This window comes from Phoenix dactylifera, chromosome 12, assembly GCF_051530095.1.
Source record: "Phoenix dactylifera cultivar Ajwa chromosome 12, Ajwa_hap1_PhDact_Kaust_v1.1, whole genome shotgun sequence".
NCBI lineage: Eukaryota > Viridiplantae > Streptophyta > Magnoliopsida > Arecales > Arecaceae > Phoenix > Phoenix dactylifera.
Genome location: NC_143201.1, coordinates 4,070,412 through 4,092,702, shown reverse-complemented (window position 1 = coordinate 4,092,702; position 22,291 = coordinate 4,070,412). Strand labels below are relative to the sequence as shown.

At 37.8% G+C, this 22,291-nt stretch overlaps 1 protein-coding gene across 1 annotated transcript; it reads left to right on the top strand.

Moving 5' to 3' along the window:
- The first annotated feature begins 5,220 nt into the window (after positions 1 to 5,220).
- Positions 5,221 to 21,656, top strand: LOC103713842 (uncharacterized). Its single transcript, XM_008800882.5, has 7 exons — positions 5,221 to 5,431; positions 11,819 to 11,923; positions 12,014 to 12,673; positions 14,657 to 14,727; positions 19,516 to 19,986; positions 20,232 to 20,323; positions 21,057 to 21,656. The coding sequence occupies exons 1-7, from the start codon at positions 5,425 to 5,427 to the stop codon at positions 21,124 to 21,126; spliced, it is 1,476 nt and encodes a 491-aa protein (XP_008799104.3). The 5' UTR covers positions 5,221 to 5,424; the 3' UTR covers positions 21,127 to 21,656.
- Positions 21,657 to 22,291: the final 635 nt, after the last annotated feature.

Below are 22,291 nucleotides of genomic sequence, written 5' to 3'. Positions count from 1 at the left end.
TTAATCAATCCTGTTGTGAATCGATCCTGATCCAATCTCGAGTGAACATGCATCAAGATGATAATTTCAATATGAGATTTTAGTCAGTCTCTTATCTAGTGTTAATCTTGCGAGTTTTATGGAATTTTTGATAGTTAATCCAAAGCTATCTATCACACTGATTTTGATCGAGGAGAATGAGATCTTGGATTTATATTACTCAATGGGCTAAGCATCTGAAAGGCCTAGATCTCTTAAATTTCGAGGACGAAATTTTTTTAAGGGGGAGAGAATGTGAGATACGGGCTGAAGTCGGCAGCCCCAGCCGACTTCAGCCTCGTTTTCCTTTTTTTTGGAAGGGGCCAGAGCAGGGGATCGCAGACGCGATCCCCTCCGGCTTCTTCGGGCGCAGCGAGGGCGGGGCGCCGCGGGCGTTACGCGGCAGCCCCGCGGTCATTCCGCGGCCACCCCACGGCCGCACGAGCGGCCGTTGATTTCACCCCACCGCCGTGATTTTCGCGGCGGAGAGCTATTGAAATGGGGTTATAAAACCCCCCTTTTCCTCCTCCCTTGGATCCTCCACCGAGCACTTTCTCTCCTCCCCCCCCCCCCCCTCTTCCCTGCTTCTCCTTCTTCTCCGGTGACCGTGTGCGCCACTTCAATCGAGTTCAGCCACCCCGGGAGCCAAGCTCCTTTGATTTTCTTATTCCCCTGTTTTTCGATCTAGTTTGGCCGTTGGAAACCCCACTGCCGTCGCCGCTGCTAGCCGCCGAATCGAGCCACCTGCGGCCGGGATCTGCCACCTCCATCGACCGCCGGTAAGCCCCTTCTTTTTCTCTTTATTTCGTTGCTAAACATCCTTGTGTTCTCCCTTTGTTTTGCCCCAAACCGAGACCACTCTCGGTCTCTTCCTCCCCGTCAGTCACCGCCGCAACCGCCGGCCGCTGGCGGCCGGCTGACCGTCAACCAAGGGATGGCCTCCGGCCACCCAACCGGCCCTCTCCCTTCTTCCGGTTCCCACCTCCCTTGCCCATGGGGAGCACGGTGAGGAAGAAGGCCCAGTGTGGGCCGTGAGCGGTACGATGGGCCCTGCTCACCGTGGGCCCCACTTGGGCCCGGTTCAGCTTAGTTGGGCCCTATTTGGGTCGTACCCTTGTGGGCCCAACTTGGGCCCAGTCCGAAATCCGAAACCCGAAATCTAAATCCGAAATCTGAAACCCGAAAATCCGAAACCCGAAATCTAAGTCCGAAACCCGAAACCCAGTTCAGACCCGAAACCCGAAACCCAATTCAGACCCAAAACCCGAACCCATTTGGCCAATAAATAGAATTTTGCAGTTAAGCCCTTGACAGTATGTTATTTCACAAAAGGGTCTTCTGTAATTTATGTTCGATCCCTAAAAGAAAGATTTATTATATAAAGGTCCTCAAATATAATTCTATGGTCCTTTTATCCAAGTTTTATTACGGAACAGTACCATGTAATTAAGTATTAGCCCCTGCAATGAATAAATAATCCATTAGAGACCAACTTTGGGGGCCCTATTGGGCTGGATCTATGCGGGCCAATTGGGCCGTGTCCGATATGGGCCCTATCGGGCCATGCCCATTATGGGCCAACTCTGAGCCCTGTTGGGCCATGTCCAATAGCATTACTTTGGTTTTGTTTAGCTCTGAAATTTATAAAGAAATTAATTAAATGTTAACAGGTGAACCTGATCCGCCTACCTGAAGTAAGAATTAAGCGAGGAGAGGTAAGTAACTTAATACTTCGAGTGTGATTTCCAAATTATTTGATAAATAGATTAAATTATGATAAATGTTTTGTATTCTATAAAATGGGTCTGGCATGTTAAATTTTATTTAAAAATTATGCTTTGAAATCCGTAAACTATGACTGGAAAATTTATGAAATCTGTTTATATATATGTATTCTCAGCATGGCTATGATCTGTTCTGTTCTGTTCTGGCCCCGCCAATGGGGATTATATGTTGGACCTGTCGACTTGTAATCTGTGAGGAACCGGTTTCGACACCGCGCCACCGGTGATTAGAATAGTGGTTTCTGGACACCGGCTGCCATCGGTGGGTAAATATAGTGGATTTGGCACTTTTGTGCAACACCGGCTGCCATCGGTGGATAAAAATAGTGGATTTGGCACTTTGTGCAACCCATGCCACTGGGTTACGTGGCCGTAGCCTATCATGTTGAGATTCTGATATCATATTTTTGGAAAAATGATAATAAGTTTTGAAAACAACAAAATGATGTTATTTATGATTTATTCCAGACATTATCCTATATTTTGATCTGATATGCTCTGACCCCACTTTGGGGTATTTTATTGCTTACTGGGCTAGTGTAGCTCATTATTCTATTTTCTCCATTTTTCAGATCCAGAGGCTTGATCTCACAGAATTGGGGAGTGCGTTAGATTTTCCGACGATTTCTTCAGTTATTGATCCTTTTGATAGATTGATTAGAATATTTGACTTACGTCAGCATATGTTATTTGAAATTTTGTAAGACCGCTTTTGAACAATTTAAATAATTATGTCATCTTTGAATAGTTGTATCTACTTTGATATGATCTGCTGCCTTGCGCGCCCGTGCGGCCCGCCGTGCGGGCGTACGGCGTCTGCCACGCCTCGGGCTCGGGGCGTGACAATCGGCAACTGGTTTGAGATGGGATGGCTATTTAGGTGATGCATGTCTACTAGAAGGCCAATGGGGCTGCCGTTTGGGTGGCTTCGTTTGTTGCTGACCACTCAGGAGGACATCTATGGGTGAGTAAGGCGGAGTTGCCTAGTACTCTTCAAAATATTTTGTATTTTGACTCTCTTGGCTGTATTCATACATTTTTGGTATGATACTTCCGTTTTTAGCGCGCGCACGTGCACACACACTAGATGCTGTTAGAATTGTTTCTTTAATAAAGCTTTACATTAAAATCCATGACTATCTTATCATAAAATTGGTAGATCATATGCTTAACTTGATCTTTTTAATAAATTGTAGATTAAATACAAAATAGAAAGAAACTTAATCTCTGTCTATCCTTGTATATATAACACACTCTTCAGAGACCTGCTTGTGCTTCTCCATCTCCAGTTTACAGAGCCTTTTGCTGCAGAAGCTGTCCTTCACACTATGCTTCTCCTATCACTTTTTAATTGGCATATCATGACGGTTCAGATGCATCATATATTTAAGACATTAGTTGTTGTTTTACAATTTGTAAAACCTCTGATTCCATTTTCCAACCTAGTCTCTATAATTCATTAATATATTGCTATTTATTGAGTTCTTGCTCTCACTTTATGGGAAGAATAAGATGAGTATGTCTATCAACAGTAGGAGTATATATATTTGTTAATCCATATAAATAATTAAAAATTTATTCTGTGAAATAGCTATTCACCAAAAATTACTCTGCGCAATACTAATATCCAACACTATCTGACAGGGTTATTTTTTGAACTTGAATTTCGAATAACTACACGATAAAAAGAATACTAGATTTAATGTAAAACCCCATACCAAAATTGAAAATGAGAACAACAAGAGTTTTCTCTCATGGTGCTCCAGCAAGCACATCCTTTTTATCAAGCAAAATAAGGCAATCATCACATATTTTATCATTTCTTTTAGTTTATGTTTATTATACTTAGTGCAAGAAAGCATAAGTTTGGGTGTTCAATCTATTGTTTCTAGGGGTGTTGAGTTATTATTAAAATACTTCTTGTTACATGTAGAAAGGAGAAATTCACATGCTCTGTTTTTCTTACTCATTTGCTTTTCTTTCCCTTTCTGTGAAATATAATCTGTTTAAATATCTCATAGTTGATCCAAGCCAATTAACATCGACTAGATTGCCTAGCAAAATGAAGTTTTATTAGATAGATAGCAAATACTATTTATCGTAGACAAATGCTAAATATACACTCTCACATATTTGAGGTTTATTGAAACATAATCTACACATGCATATTGGAGGCAACGACCATTTACATGTAGCAGAAATCACAAATGTCCCTGCCACAAAATTCGCTCCATCTCTGATTGATGCAAGATCCAAAATATGGCGATAGATTGTGGTTTATGCTACCTACATGTTTGGTGTGTTTTTCATGTATCTTATTTTGATGATCAAACTTTAAAAAATAGACATAAAGATCAAGAAGTTTTTTTTTTTTTGGCTCATTCTAGACATAAAACCTAGAATTACTATATAAACTTTCACATATTGCATGTCTTATTATAAATTCATGATCACTTGTAATAATCTAAAGTCATAGCTCAACAAGGCTCACTATTTGCATGTCATCTAATAATAAATAACTAATGCAATAGTTCCAATGAATGATGAGGCTCTTGATACTTACACCCTCATGTTGGCTGAAAGTTCAATCCTCCGTTCCCTTCAATAGCAAACCTATAGGGCTCGTTTGGTTCGCAGGAAAAGAAGGGGGGAAAGTATGGTCAACGGGAAAGTAATGAAATGCCTCTTGTTTGGTTGGAGTTTTCAAAGGAGAGAGATGGAAAAGTTGTATTCCCATGGGAATATGATTCCCACATTTCATGGGAAAGTCTTTCCCATGAGAAACATGGGAAAGTTACTTTCCCATGAGGTGGGAATCACTCCTTTTTTATTTTTTCTCAAAAAGACCCTTCAGCATTGAAGAAGTATTAAAGAGGCATTAAAGACCTAATTTTTATTAAGGGCATAATATGAATTATACATAACTTTCCTAGGAAAGTGGATGGTCAACCAAACATAAGTACTTTGGAAATTTGTCACTTTCCCATAGTTAACCAAACATGCCAAAAGTACTTTCCTAGGTATCCTCTTCCTAGGAATCTGATTCCCAGGAATCATATTCCTAGGAGGGAAAATACTTCCCGCGAACCAAACGAGCCCATAAGGGAAATGGAACCAGTCACTGACCCACATTGGACCAAGAAGGGAGTAAAATAATTAACTAATACTTACCTTCCACATTGCTATTTTGCTCCATCCCCTTCAACCTTCCACCTTCCACTCTGGTATTAAAGAGGCCAATTAAATATTCAAACAAACAAACAAGTGTGGCAATATCATCTCCCTACAATTAAAAAATTAATAAACCATAACATCGTACAAAAAATAGTAAAAAATAGTAAAAGAAGAAAGCGCCTCCAGAAAACGGCAAAGGAAAACCCCATCATATTCTCTTCTCAAATCACAAAGCGCCAGAAACTTAAAAATAATAAACAAAACAAACCAACAGCGCATTCACGCCTCTTTCCATTCCCCTTCTCTGTTATTTTTTCCTCCCTCTCTCTCTCTCTCTCTCTCGTACTCATCAACAGATGGTGTTGCTTTCTCGAGAAGGGTAGATTGCCTTGGGGACGGGAGAAAGAATTCCTCGAAGGCCTTCTCCTCGCTCCTCCTCCCTTCCGCCATGGAAGGTAAGCGAAGCCCTTTGCCCAGCCACCCCAAGATCGCTTCGTTTCTGAAAATTTTAGCTTGTTTGGATTAAGACGTAGGTTGCCGAGATGTTTCGATTCTTTGTTGGTAAAGGAACTCTTTTTTCTTTGATTAATCTGGGTTGATTGTTCACTTTGTGTGCAAGTTTGGATTTTGATGGAAATTGGGGCTTGTTTTGGAATGCGATTCTTCTAGTAATGTTGCTAGGGAAGAGCTATCTTTTTGACAAAATTGCTTCTGGTTGGAAGAAATGCGTTTTTTGATTTGGGTTGTTGTATGGCAAATTGGCAATACAACATGCCTTGTTTCTTTGACGGGAAAGAAATGCAGGATGCATTGTGAAGATGGTGATTTTAAATGAAGATTGTCTTATAGCTGGCTAGCATATTGCTTCACAATACGTTTATAATGATAGTACGATAAAAATAGATGCTTGAATGGTTCTGAATTGGTTTGGAATTAATGGAGTCATTGTCAGGATTCAAAGTCTCGTGATTGGGGTTGGTACTTTTATGAATATATGTTTCATGTAAATAAGTATTTACGATCTTTTGGACCCATGAGATCACTAGATATATAATTGATCAATACCGATCATTGTTACTTATGCTCAAGAATCTAGAAGAAGATACTCAAGCCTATGCCGTATATATATTTATGGGCATGATATAAGAAGCGGCAGGCGGAGTTCAATCTTGGAGTTGTTTTATCAACATCTTTCCATATTCGTATGATGGATATTTTCTGTTCGGGTTTTTTTTTTCACCATCTTCAATTGTCCACCAATAAGCGGCCGTCCTTTTATTGTAAAAATGCGGATCATACTCTTGTCATTTTCAAGAGTTGACAGAGAAGCAAATTTATCAAGAAGCTATATCAGACTTGTCTCTTTATTTGACTCTTTTGTTATAAAATCTTATAAAGACTTTGATGACAAACAAGTCAAAAGGTACAATGCAAGTTTATGGTCCATAATGTATATCTCAACTGGCCATTGCATGTATATTACTAGAATCCGGCATGTATGATGCTCATGAGAGTTTGTATGAATAGTTGTGATCCCCCCAAAAGACCAATTAATTTTTATCATCAATTCTTCTCTTAGTTTGGGATGCTGTACTTTTTTTATTTCACTCTCTTAAACTTGATCAATTTTCAGAGTTGTTTCTTATACTTCATAGGAATATGTCCTTATATAAACATATAGTGATTGTACCGCCTCCAGCCTTGGTTCCCCTTCCCATTGTGATAAAACAGAGCTTGGAAGAATATTTGGTTAGATGATTGCTTTGTGCTTAATTTAAGGCTCAAGGCAAATAGGATAATATGCGATTGACCAGTAGATTGGCATTGTGTTGCAGGGGAAGCACTAGAAATTAGTTGGTGTGTGTTCACAAGGCAATCACTTGAGATTTTGCAACTAAGAGGGGAATGCCAAGAGTGCTTTACTATGGGTAATGAAAGTGGGCTTAGATTTTGTTATAGCCTATACTATTTAAGTTCTAGATCTACTTATGGGCAAGGAGTTGTAGATAATTAATTGGTCATTATTTTGTTTGCAGATTGATCAGGGGTTTGATAACTAAAGAAAACATAAGATAGTATGTTTCCATTGAGGACATTAAGGATTTCTTACTTAAATGATTGAGGTTTCTTGCATTATGAATGGAAATTCTATAATTATGTTAAATGAACATTGAAGTGAATTTCGCATGTGGACATCTCATGTATTTCTTTGCTTGCAACTAAGATTAAATGATGATGGTTTCTACGGAGGACCGTGGCTTCACCTTAGTAAGTTGAGCAGCATGATGAAAGAACAAGGTATTAAGGCTCCATGAAGTTGCTCATAAGCATGACTTGTATCAATGTCTGAAGGGGCTATTTGGTTGCTTGCATCTAAGCCTCGGTTGCTGCATCCTAGTTGCAGGTGGACAGATCCTGGTATTTGCTTGCCTGCAACTAGGCCAGATGTAGGCAATTATCCTAAGGCCCTTTTGCTAAATCTTGAAGTGTAGCAAAAAATGGTCACATCCTTAAATGTAGGCTCTAGGTGCAGCCTTAAAGGCTATAATGGCCTCCCATTCTCTCCAGTAATCATATGATAATAATTTTACTATATGATCACAATAATAAAATATTATTTTAGTATTATCATAATTCACATTAAAATAATATTTATATATTAAATTAATAATTAATATCAAAATGTTATAGTAATGAATTGCAATATAATAATATAATATAATTATGATATGAAGATGTAATGATCCACGACCTCATCTAAAAAGGCTAGTCAAAAGATAGTATTTGGATTTCTTAGTCTTGTATCAGTATTTAAGATCTACCCAGTGTATAGTCGATATGGGACTAAATATATGCCTATACGAGTCTTCATATACTCCTCCTGTTTAAGCAAGTTTCACAAATCTAATCACAAACACTATGATTAGCTTGTGTCAACCCAAACGGGTTGATGTTGCAATATTTTCTAATCTATATAGGCTATAGGCCGAGTCTGCTCTGATACTATTTATGATGATCCAGAATCTCACGCAAAAAAGCTAGCTAAAAGATATTATTTTGGTTCCTTGGCCCTGAATAAATACCCAAGATCTATCCAATGCGTGGTCAATGTGGGACTAAAGCATGCTTGCACATATCCTCATTGGAGATATACAAATATAATATTTATTATTACAATAGGATGATAATAATTATTATAATATATCATATCAGTAGTGCTCGTTAATTATTAAAGCTAGACAAAATATTATACTATATTATATTATGTGTATCAAGGTTCGTGGTACCGATTGTACCAACGTACCGGTGGACGTCGGTACCGGTATAGTATTGAACCAAACTGGTACTGTACCAGCGAAGACCAAAAAAAACCTGCGCGGGCGCGTGGGCAGACGCGATAAATACCACTGTATTGCATTGAATCGAACGCTGCCCCGCACAGGTGCGCTGCCCAGTGCGCGCGGGCGTGGTTCCCGCCCGAGTGCGGTTTCTGTGCGGGGAACCCCGCCCGAGCGCGGTTCCCAAAGCGAGAAACCGCGCTGGCACAGGGCCCGCACCCGCGTGCGGGGCGCCCACGCTTGGTTCGGTGCAAATCGGCCTGGTTCGCACCGGTACATATACGGAACATTCGGTTCTGACCTAGAGGTCAGAACCGAAATCCAACGCCGTATCAACAGGCACCGGTCCGGTACGGGCTGAACCCACCGATTTCGGTCTGTTCAGCATACCATGATGTGTATGATTATTATATTATATTGTATTATATTATGATATTTTAGTGTTTTATATTATACATAAGATAGTATAATATAATAATATATTACATTATATTGTTTTTATTACTATGTTATATTAAGTTATGTTGTGTTATATAATATATATATATTTTGTTATAATATTTAATTACAATGACATATATTATATTGTAAGAAAATATTATATTATAGATCATATAAAATAATTTATTGTGTTATGTTATGTTATACTTTATCTTATAGTATAATATAACATTATCTTATAATATGATATTATAAGATAATACTGTATTATATAATATTAAAATAATATTACAATTATATAATATTAAAATGTTATAATAATTGTATAACATGATAATATGATAATAATGTCATAATGTCAATGGAGGTAATCTTACCATATCAGTTGCAGGGTGATCAAACACTCTAGATTAAGCAACCTCATGTAGAAATTGCAGATGAGATTTTCAGATGCAAGCAAAACAACACTTATAACTAAGGTTCCTCATGCCATTGCATACTGCCCCATACCAAGCAGACCATATCGTACCACTATTTTTGAACCAAAGCTCGGTATGTGGAGGGGGGTGCATTTCGAGTCTCGGTATGTCGAACCGACCCTCATACGAGGCATACTGGCACCGTACCAACATGATACAGGTACGGGGTCTGGTTTCGAGATGGGAAACCTTGCTTCTAACCAAGGAATGTTGTACCGGCCCGTACAGGCCGGTACGTACCAGTCCGGTCCTTGACCGGTATCGGAAACAGATGAAAGCCGGTATTTCTCGGTTTTTTGTGCGAACCGGCCGGTACGGAGCCCGTACCGGCCGGTACCGCTTGGTACCGGCCTTGTACCGGTGCGAACCGCCGGTTCGCACTCGTACGGTTTTTTTTTTCCGAACCACAGCGCCTCGCGCTGTGGTTTTTGAAACCACCGCGTGGCGCGTGGTTTCAAAAACCACGCGCCGTGCGTGGTTTTAAGGAAGAAGTGGCCCACGGGCCACTTCTTTCAAACAAAAAACAAAGAAGTGGCCGAGAGGCCACTTCTGTTCTATCAAATCAAAAAAAGAAGTGGCCTCTCGGCCACTTCTTTTTTGTTATTTTTGTTTTAAAAAAAAGAAATGGCCGAGAGGCCACTTCTTTTTTTGAGTTGACAGCATGAAAATCGAAGTGGCCTCTCGGCCACTTTTCCTCGCTCGTTCGGTTATAAAACCGAACGAGAGGCTCTGTCCAGACTCTAGAGTAACTAAAATCCAGGAGTGAGCCTCTGAAGAGTAATCAGAGACGGGAAGATTTGAGAGATAGCCCACAAATTAAGGAGGAGGTCCTGTCCAAAAAATCCAGCGGAGACTATTTAAGGTGCGGTTTTTTTGTCCTATATTATTTCATTAATTTTGTTAATAAGTAACTTAAAAAAAATAGTTTATAAATTACTTAAATAATAAGATAATGCAAAAATTTACTTTATTAGCTTAATTTTTTGATAAGTTGTACATTTATGATAGAAATGGAGCCATCAAAAAAAACGACCAGCTACCTTCATAGCCACCGAAGCTGGGTTTGATCCAGAGCAATGGGCTAAGCGCAATATTCCAAGCACTCCCAGAGCTGATCAGCCGCAGGCACAGGGGAGCCAGACAGAGAGAGCCAGAAAAGGAAAACAAAGAGTCCCAATGAAGAGTGTCGAGGAAGAGACTTGGACTAGTAGCGATGAAGGTTCTGGTGGTGATGGATCTTCTAGCCATGGAGGGAGCGGAGGACAGTATGGTACTCAGAAGACACAGCCGGAAGGTGGTCTTTATTTCACCGGTGAGTCCCAATTTACGGGTGCTACACAGGATACGGACCACGGTCGACCACCTGATAGATTTCGTGAGGATATCATTGGATATAGAAGACGGGCTCCTCGAGGTCGTTCAGGAAGACAGGATACGACTGCAGATCCGACAACATACGGATACGGATTCTATTATCCACAGCCTCAGCCTGACGAATATGGATATGGTGCATTGGATTTTGCTTCTGCCATATTTGGATGGGCCCTTACACAATCAGAGGACACCTCTCAGAGCCAGAGCATGAGCGAGAGATCTGACAGTTCTTATAACCTGGCGCGTGTTCCTTCTGATTGGGTTGATTTGCCTCCTCCTGATTATACTTATGATCCGGATATCTATGAGAGCCATCGGCACTCGTCCCGATTTTAGATATCCTAGGGTACTTTAAATGTATGTAAATGTTTGTATCTTAATTTGAGGATATTTTATATGTATCATTTTATCATTTGGAATGGGAGGAAAACATAACATGCATCATCTATATTTCAAATTTCAACCCTAAATTTAAATATAAAAACATCAAAAATCATGAAAAAAGCAATAAAAAAACATCAATCTTCACTTAATTTAAGATCCAACAGAGACAACATTTAAAAAAAAAAATCAAAATGTCTGGCTCGCAGTACCGGCCGGCCACCGGTACGCCGACTGGTACGGGTACGGCGGACCTTGCTTCTAACTATAATTAATACATTTTTTGTTAAGTTTAGCTTGTTATCAATTTTTATTTTTGACTTGTAATTTTGCTTCATGGAGTACTACATACTATTCTTCTGCTTACATATGTAAAGTAACAAAAAGGTTGGAAAATCACTAGGAACTGCTATTGTGCTTGCGTCTCTCCTTCAAAAGAGACAATTCCATATAACATACATACATACATACATACATACATACACATATATATATATATATATATATATATATATATATATATATATATATATATATATATATATATATATATGCTCATGTGTACATGTACACAAAGTTTAAATAGAGAAAGTGAGAGAATATACACCAATCATTAAAACTTTTTTTAAGAGAATGAATACTATAGTGCTATATTTTTTTTTTCTTTTTATTGCATTTACCACCCATTTCTCTGTTTCTTAGATGCATAATCTGCTAAGCTCTTATGATCTGTCTGACCACAGTCACAGCATTGTGTTTCAAATTACAATCGCAATTTATCTTTGGGGCATTACGTAATAGCTCATTGGTTATATATCAAATTTCGCAGGGTCTCAGGATGTGTATTACAAAGAGAAGACAGTCTCTCCCGAAAAAACCAAGAGAAAGATGAAGACTCCTGCACAGGTTGAGGCATTAGAGAAATTCTATAATGGTATTGTTGCTGCTCCTCTAATATGTAAAGATGCCATTTTTTGTTTTGTCAGAGAATAAATCATTAAGAATGAATATTTGCATTTGTCAGAGCACAAATACCCCAGTGAACTAATGAAGTTGCAGTTTGCAAAGCAAATAGGGTTGTCAGAGAAGCAGGTCTCTGGATGGTTCTGCCACAGAAGATTGAAAGACAAGAAACTAATGCAAGGTGAAGTTTATGCAAATGGAAAACATTATAATGGTCTAGTACATGATCACACTAGTGGACTTAGACAGGAATCATGTAGCAGTACTAAACAAGGGGATAGGTATTTTGATCTGAAAGAAGTACAAAGCAAAAGGTCTTATGGCCAGACTTCTTCATCTGCTGGTCTTGCTCTTGAGCAGAGGGGTCGGCAGTTCAATGTTGGATGTCATGCTAATGCAGATGATAGATCTTCAGGAAGTAGCTCAGCATCACAAGGAAGGTTGCTGCAACAGGTTGAGGATCCTCCTTCTTTGGTGTCCTCGGGGTATCCATCCCAGGGTGACAATTACATGTTGATGAGTACCAGGGGTGTAAAGAGCAGAGGACCTATGATGCATTCCAGATGCTCATATTTTCAGGTTGAGAATGAGCATCCAGCTATCTCTTCTGTTAAGCGCAAATTAGGAGGACATTACTGTGAAGATGGTCCACCTCTTGGTGTCAATTTTGACCCACTTCCACCTGGTGCATTTGATTCACCAATTCGAGATTCAAATTTTGGTAATGCATGGATTTGTTTTGGTGATTAAAGTTTTATTTTGTTGGTGTTCCTTTGCTTATATTTGTAAGCTTATTTTCAGTTTATCATGGTTATGATTAACATCATCATCACAATCATGCTACAGATATTGTAATCATTGTTTTTGATCCATATTTCATGTTTCATAGTCAAGATGCTGAGAATTAAGCTACTCAAGTTTTCCTTATTTATACAGGAGTTGCATTCTACATATACCACACGAAGGGCTAGTTCAGAGTCAAAGATGTTCTCATACATCTTTACATTTTCTACATTTTATTATAAGTTTGTTTATAATGAATAAAATAATGAATGAAACCTCAGAAATTGTAATAATAAGTCATTGCCGTTCACGGTTGGTCTTCTTTCACTGCTGGCTAATTCAGGTGTTACATGTGCAGCTTATAATGTATAGGATCATCAAAATTGATAACTTTTGATTTAAACTTTTGCAATTCTGATATAGTGAAAAGATATGTCCTCCACATTTTGTTGCCATTCTTTGACCCTAGTATTGCTTTCCTTGGTTTAAGGTGCAGCTAACTTGATTTATTCATCTGAGATGTGAGCAGTAAGTCTCTAATGGTATTGTACATTTTTTGTTTAAAAAAAACAAAATGCAGAAGTCATTTCTTAGGATTGTAATATCTAACGGTAGAATCTTTTATGTTGTAGTTTTAGCTTCTAGCTGCCTTTGCGAGTCTCTTACTGTTGATGAGAATATTGCCATGGTTGTTGCTGTACTTGGGGCATCAAATCCTCCGTAGAAGCTTTTTGGCAGCTTTTCTTTATACTTTTCTTGCATACAGAAAGGCATGATATAGGTCTGCCATTTCAATTCTTTTCCATTTATTTCAAGATAACCCTGATGCCTGGTACCTTTTAAGATTATCACCACTTATGTGGGCCTGTTATGATCAGAGAACATCACCATTGTAATCACTTGCCCCTTGCACAAGGGGATAAAATTTTCAAAAGATTTCTCAGCAACTTTTCCTGATATTCTTGCCAGCATATTTGTATCAATACTATTTTTTATGACCATATATTCTGGTTGTTTGGTGCCCCCTCATGCAAGAAAATATTAGTGCGCAAGGTATGCCATACCGTACCAAACCGAGCGGTACGGAGTGTACCATACCGTACCAGTTTGGTACCGGTATGTGGTATAGGAGGTGTACCAGCACTCAGTATGCCAAATCGGCCTGTACCGGACGTACCAACACAGTAACAGGGTGGCACTACTACAAAGCCTGGTACCGAGACGACGTACCTCGCTGGTGAGGGCCATTTAGATTGATTTTACCATATGGTCATGTATGGGGCTGCTTAGTTGTTATTGTTACAGACGTTTCACCATGTGGTTTAAATACATCAAGTTTGTCTGAAAAAGTTGGTCATTCGTCGTTGTTTGCTTTTAATGTCATAACTTTATTTTCCTACCAAAAAAAATTGCTGTACAATTTTCTAGTTGGGAAGCGTGGAAAATTTGTGTATTATGTGAAACTGTGAATGAATAATCAATTGATTAAAGTGAACAATTTAGTTGATCTGCAAAGCGGAGATTAACTTGCCCAAGGATGGCTGATGCTCACATTTAATATATCCAACCTAACCACCTCATGGTGGTAGCATTGGAGGTTCCTGCTTAATCCTATTCTTATCATTTCACTGGAATACCTTTTTTTTTCAATCTTGTTTTTTTATTCATCAGCTTGAAGAGAATGTATACGGTCGTATACTAGCTCTCTGCTTATTCTCTAAGAATGATGCCAGTTGTATATGATCAGTTAGCCAAGTAGATTATGATGATTTATTGCAATATCATGCTTTTAAATGATGTTAGTTGTATATGGTCATTTTTCTTTTCTTCTTTGTAATTCTCTTATGTTAGGATGCATCTTATTTTTAATTGGTTGTTTAATTTAGATCGTATCTTATTTCTTTTCCAATTTTTTTGGCAGAACCATATTATGTGGGAGATTCTATGCTCCATGGTGCTAGTTGCATCCCTAGGATTACAAAGGAAACTAAGGTAGATTCTCCACTTCCCTAATTTTGGTCTATTATTTTGCTGCTGCATGTAGAAAAAGGAATCCTCTACCAAATCAAAATTTGATCGTTCTTTTGTGATGTCAACAAATGGTTACTTATAAGATTTAATGTCGTCCATGTGGTAAAGAAAGGGGTTACTGTAGTTCCATTTTGATATTTGTAGACAAATAGCATACTTCATTTTGATATTTGTAGACAAATAACATACTTCATTTTGATATTTGTAGACAAATAACATACTTATTTCCACTATCGCATAAATTTATTCTTAGCTAGCCAAGTAATTAGATTCCCTTTTTGATAGGAGGCAACTTGAGAGAGCTTTAGTGTATCTAACGGGTGATTGTTGTTCAACAATGAGGGTTGTGTTAATCCTAGGAGTGGAATACGAGACATTTGTTGGAGGAGACGATGAGTAATTGAAAAGAGCCTCTCTTTCCTTGACCGTATTATCATATTGGTGAAATATTTTCTGGCCTAGGAGCACACATAGTAATGGTATCTGTCTAAACAAGAGACAATTTTTCCTCAAATATAGGTTGGCATAGAGCAGTTCTAAATGATTGTTTCTACATCTAATCAGGATCTGAAATTTATTACAAATTTGATGTAACTACAGAAATCTGGATAATAAACACAGAATAGATCATCGATCTATACAAAAATCTGATGCAAGGATAATTCCATGTTCCTGGAGTAACTCCTCAAACTCAAAAGAAAGAGAAGCGAGTAGAAGAGGTAAAAGATAAATTAAAAAAAGGAGCAAAAAAAGCTAAAATCTTTCTTTTCTCAATTGACTACATTTTTTTTTAAAGAAAACTGTGTGGCTTCCCTTTATAGGATTTCAATGATTGTTAGTTATCTCACAAGTGAATAGGCTCTAAATGTTCTATTTTCTTTGTATTTTCTATTTTTGTTTTTTTGTTAATCAAGAGGGGCTAACGCTCAGCTTTCTTCCCTATACCAACCCTACTCCTCAAGGGCCGACTACAACCGGAATCAAACCTCTGCCCCTTGCCCATGTGGCAAGGGGGGATACCATCCGAGCAAGTGCTTAGTAGTAATAGGACTCTAAATTACTAAATCTTCTAAAGTATAATAGTGCTCTTGTGCTCATTACCTAATACAAAAAAATGGTATAAGCTAAATAACTAATGAGATAGGTATGGTCCGGTTGGCCACCTAAGTGGGTTTCCTAATAGGGCCAGCCACTTTTATTATATCTCATTCCATTTCTCTTAGTTTCTCCCCTATCCTCTCTTTTGCTCATTACCTAAAACAAAAAAAAAAATGGCACAAACTAAATAACTAATGTGATAGGCATGGTCTGGTTGGCCACCTAAGTGGATTTCCTAATAGGGCCAGCCACTTTTATTATATCTCATTCTATTTCTCTTAGTTTCTCCCTTATCCTCTTCTTTTTCTCCCACTTTTTTTGTTACATATTTTCTCTGTTTCTCCTCCTTTTATCTTCTTTCTTGTCTTCTCTCTTATTCTTTACCTCTTCCTTCCAAGGTTGTCAAATTTCCAGGTGGTCTTGGTGAAGGCCTAGCTGGGACAGGTGGCCAAGTAGGGCCTGGGTAAAAAAGATCATAAAAGTCAGTACAATTGTAAGTTTTCATATATAGAGTTGCATATAGTTCATGGAAAGTACATTAAAGAAATTATATTGATACAACAAGGTTTTAGCTACTTACCCAAAAATGAAATCTTTAATTTAAATGCTTTAGTTTTATTTAATATATTTTCTACTACATGATTTAGAATATTTAAAGCTTCTTAGAAACATAACATGTTCGAGCATCAATTAGTATCCAAAGGAGCAACATATAGATGGACTCAGCTTCTCTCTCATAAAATAATGCCATCTTACTTTTGGGAGAAAATTAGCTGAAACTTAATGTCCTCAATAAGTTATTAAATAAGGTATCTGCCAAGACAAGGCCAGCCCCTAGGGAAAATATGTGCTCGCTCTTGGCAGCTGCCTTTGAAGGCATGGAAAGTGCATAGGCACTTGGGTTGTCCAAGCACCTAGGCAGGACAACCTTGGTGGCCTACCTGTGACAACAATGCTTCTTTCCTTTCTTTCTCTTTAGCTAGTCTAATTCTTCTTAAATTGGCCCCATTTCATATTAAAAAAATGGGCATGCAATTTGTTGCTTCCATTTTTTGAAAAGGATTCTATATATATTACAAAATATCCCCTTAATTATTAGTCCTTTTTATGCAGCAAAGAAATTTATACCACAACCATAACTATAGCTATCTAGCCTTGTTCCACTATTTGGGTCAGCTTTATGAGTCCTCGTTCGCGTGATTTCTAATTTAAGGTCGCCTTTAATGTTGTTTCAAAAAATGGTCATTACTTAGTTATGTTCCTGATAACTGGAGGTCCTAAGATGGGTAGATGTGGACAGACATAACCTTTAGTGTTGTTTCAAGCTTTTTCATAATTCAATGCTTGACATGCTTGTTTTACAAGCTGTCATCCTATCACCAACCATCAGGGCTAGGAATTGGCATTGCTGTTCCTAATGTAGAAAATAAATAAAACCAAAACTATCAGGAAAAGAAATTGTAAATCTACTAAAGCTCCTAATCAAGCCCTGCCAGACCATCTAACTACTCAACTCAACTTCAACTCAACCATGCCTTAATTTCAAACTAGTTGGGGCCGAGTAAACCATCTAACCACAAGGGGTGGTACTTTATGACCCAACTTGCCAACGCGATCTTTAATTTGCCTGAGATAAATGGGTTTGGTTTTGGCATAAATAAGTTTGAATCGTAAATGGGAAAACCTAACTTGACCTATTCATGAAGGTCAGGTTCAAATTTCGAGTCTTAGCCTATCTAATCTATTTCGACCCATTTAACATTTGGGATGTCTCAACATAGTTACAACTCGGCCTATTTAAGGCCTATTTCTACTGTTAAGACTTGTTTAACCCATTTAAGACCTGTTTGATTTGTTCTTACAGATCTGACTCGACCTAACTTGTTTATTTAATGAGTTATGCGGGTCAAATTGGGTTGCTTTTCTAATAAACATTTCGGATTTAGGTTTGATTTCTGACTTGTTTAATAAACATGTTAGGTTTGGGTTGATCGGTTTTCTTGAATGCCTATGTTTCAATCCAACCCAACACAACCATTGTTGATCATGCTAACTAGATTAGATATTCGCACTTATATATCTTGTTTGAATCTCTTGGTAGACTTATGCACATGGTGCTCTAGTGGATCTCCAAATTTGAAGAAGACCATTGATTTACTTCCTCTTGGATGATGATATTGCGTTATCTCGAATAATGATTATTCGGCCTTTCATCATCTATTTGATGGCATACAATCATGAATTTGAAAAATCATCAAGGAACAGTTAATAGAGCATTTAGAGCACTATCCTCTAAAGGTATACTTTTTCTTGTGATTGAATCCTATAGAAGGTACCATGATTTCTCAATGATGATTGATACTGGTGTTTTGTGATGTAGTCACATTCATACATATATACACATACTTATATACATATGTATATATATACATATATACAAATATACATATATGTATATACATATGTATGGACGCATGTGCATCCCCATCCCAGTATCGTACCATTTTAGGAAGAAAATGGTACCCCAGATAGGTGTGAGACAACCTGAATTGGGAGAATTGGGAAGTCCCAACTATCCCGGTTATGTCTTGACATGTGGGATGAACCGAGATAGTCAAGACAGACCGCAATGCAATTTTTATTTATTTTCTTTTTTTAATGTTTGTTATTGATTTATTTTCTTTTTTTTATGTTTGTTATTGATTGTAGCATACTATCCGAGGAGCAAACTGAGATGGCCTAGTACCAAGATTTAAACCCTTGGCTTGTGGGTGTTTAAGAACTTATAAATCATATCCAACTGTTTAGATATTCATTTGGAATCCCCATCTTTGAATTGAACAATGAATGTAAAATCCTCTCACTTATCGGATACTTGCGAAGCATTCTTAGAATATCAAACTTCAGATTTGTTATTCTCGTTATCTCTAACTAATAAAATATCTTTGGTATTCCCACTACTATTGTTTACCCTTGCACTCGATGCCATATTTCTTTTATCAACTTGGTCTCCTATAGTCATGCCCCATGGATTCACCATCATACCCAATAAACCAATGCTTCTTCCTATTAAACTGACCACATTTCAAGTGATGGTATGGGGTTCCCCCATTTGGAGTATGAGTTCATTTACTGGCCATATTTTATTCAATATTCCTTCCTTATTAATCAGCATAACTAGGTGTCTTTGCACTTCTAGAGCTTACTGCTTTTATGGGGCACTCTAGGCGATGCTTCAGTTCATCATAGTTTGATTAAGTTGCAGAGCATCTCTTAATGGAAGGCATTGCTCAAACATTATAATTGCTGAGTGTGATTCTGGGCCAGGTACTAATAGTATTGTTGTTTTCCTTGAATAGGCTAATTTATTCTTATGTACTACATTTTTATGTACCATTATATTATTTACCAGAAGCTCAGTTAATTAGTTAAAAGCATAATAGCTGTTCATCTGTTCTGATTCCGGATCATTGGTTTGCCATTTCTATATTTATTTGGAAATGACTGAATTACCTTTTAGTCCATATTTGTCGGTGTATGTAGATGATCGATGATGTTCTGGAGGATTATATTGCTCTCAACTCACTATTCCTTCTCTCATCAGTGATGTGACCTATATAATTTTTAATTTTCTATTTTCATTTTGCCTAGGTGTATGATAAATATAGGCACGAGGAACTTTCAAATGGCTCATATCCAGAAGCAATTGGCTTTAGAAAAAGCAAGCAAGGATTTGTTGATCAAGATGGCTTGCTTGGCTGTCAATTAAACTCAAAGGCTTCGCTGACCAAGCAGAGTGGTTCTGTCCCAAAGCAGACCAGTCTAATGGAAAAAATTGAAGATTTTGGAGGCAAAACTTCTGACTATAACAGCCGGAGCAACAAAAGACATGCTAAGTACAGAACTAAAGAGGGTGAAAATAGTGTTGGGCATCTCTTTCATATAAATGGTCAAAAAGCTTATACCAACAAAGCATTTCCTCATCCTCATAATCATTATAACTACATTTCTCAAGTGTCTCAGAGGGAAGAATTCAAGAAATGCATGTTTTCAAAATCAGCATGTAAAAGCAACAATTTTCTTGATACTGAGGATGTACTGATACCCAGAAGATCCCTGAAGGTATTCATAACACCCATGTCACCAGAAACTTAGGGCTTTTGCAGTACTGACTATCTGAAAACATTTTTCTTTGTATCCTTTTTTGCTCATAAAATGTCTCCCTAGAGCTTAACTTATTTATGCGCAGAAATGTCCTGATCCCACTCAACCCAAAATGCTTATGACGGTTTTTTTTTTTACTCAGAGTCCTCTAATTACCATTTACTCATTTTAATTTCATGATGTTTCATATCATCTTCATGCAGGTGGGCAGGAAGGTGAGCAGCATGCAATTTCAACAGCAGGATTATGTAACCAAAAGTTCTGTGAAACACTCATGGAGAAAACCAGTCATAAGGTTTGTGTCATTAACATAGCTAACATTGCAGAATATTTTTTTATAAATTTTTGCATGTAGATTTATAGTTGGGTTATGTTTCTTTTCTAGAAGAAAAATAACCTATACTAAATATCCATTTCTTGCATCTTCCCTTGAAATAATGTTCGCATAGCTTAATTTTTGTGGTTTTGTTTCTGGATTTATCATCATTGGTATACAATCCTACGCGGTAAAATGAGACACATTGATATTTCTAAGTGTGATATTTTGTCAAACCAATATCTGAGTTTCTTACCAGGTATTATACTGAGATAAGCAGTGTTCTCCTAATATATTATCACAATTCAGTTAGCTTACTTAACAGTAGCACACCTGGATGGGGCGAGCCAAATATGGTGGACATGGTCCAAGGTTTGAGTTGGGCCACCAAGCTTGGTCCTCTTCTTGGCTGTCTGGGTTTAGCCTGAGCTTCAGATTGGATATTTTCAGCTGGGTACTCTCCCAGTTGAAAACATTTTGCGTAGGAACAGCAAAATCTTTCAGATACCTGATAACTTGCACAATTCATTAGTCTCTCTTTTCTTTAAATAATTCTTTTAGAGACTCTTGCAAATATTCAAATGAATGTGATAATCTACCAACTAGTCCAACACATAGAAGGAGATTTCCCTGGACCTAAAAATATGAGTAATAGCTAATAACACCATGCAATTTTTGTGAGCTTGCTGACATTACGTTGTTTGTCTGATAGGAATAATGGAAACATGGCAACTACTTTTAGTGAGGATGAAACTGGTGGCACTGCTTCTTCCGTAGAGTAGGAAGAGTGTCAACTGAAAGTGGATCCATGTTGTTGTGAAAGATCTCTCAAGGAAGAATCTGAAACTTGGGAGGTGTACAATCAAAGGAACAGCCATATTTCATGGCATTAGAAATGTGCTGCATGGATAGGCATGGTGCCCCAGCAAGCTGCATCTAATTTCAAGTGTTGGACATGGTTATGCCACCCATTTCAAGAAAACTGTTGTACATATATATATATATATATATATATATATATACATACATATTCCCATAAGTCACTTAGAACAAGGCTGATATGAGAGGAACTTTCAGCCAAAAATATGTGACTTGATCTATGCTCTCCTCGTCTGGTTCCGTAACGTTTTCTATGCACAGCAAATGACTCTCAACTCGTTACCTGGTGGAGGATCTATGATGGGTTTTTTGTTGTAAAAAGATTCCAAACTCATTCGAGTTACTCTGTAATTTTGTATACTTCTCCGGTAGATGCAGGCAGCTTTATCTGTAACTGGAAAAAAAAAAGTAGAATTTGCATTTGTTTGTAGCATCTTGGATGTGAAGAGTCTTTTGAGATTGACTTAAAGGATGAATCTAGGCCTAGTAGTTTTAGAGTTCCGTAGTTCTGACTCATGCTACTTGGGTGCATCTTCTAAAGGGTCTTCTATTTGGCTGGTGATGACAATGGAAATGGTATTCATACTTTATCAATGGGGTTGGGAACTCTTTAATATCATACATCCAGATGCAACTCAAAAGGTACGTTACAGGATATTGTACTGTTATTATGAATTGAAGATGTCGACAAAACTTAGCTTTAACATGATTGTTGGAACCTTGACCAACTTAACTAATTGATAAATTTGATTTTGCTCAAATATAAATCTCGTGTTATAATATGCAGCATTGGGGTTATAGGATGAAATGCATTCGCTGCTCAGCCCAGTAAACATTTGTTCATTTTTGACAGTTCTCTGCCCTTGTTTAGTTTATGCAGACAAGGGGTCACTGAACTTGAACACTTTTTGTGCAGTTGATTAAATATGACATGCGAAGGCAAAATGACTGATACAAAGCAAGTTCATAAATACTAGCATGGCCTGATCAACAGAGATATATTCATGATCAATGAATGTCGGATAAAACCATGAGCATTCAAGTTCTAGCTAGATGCTCGATATAACA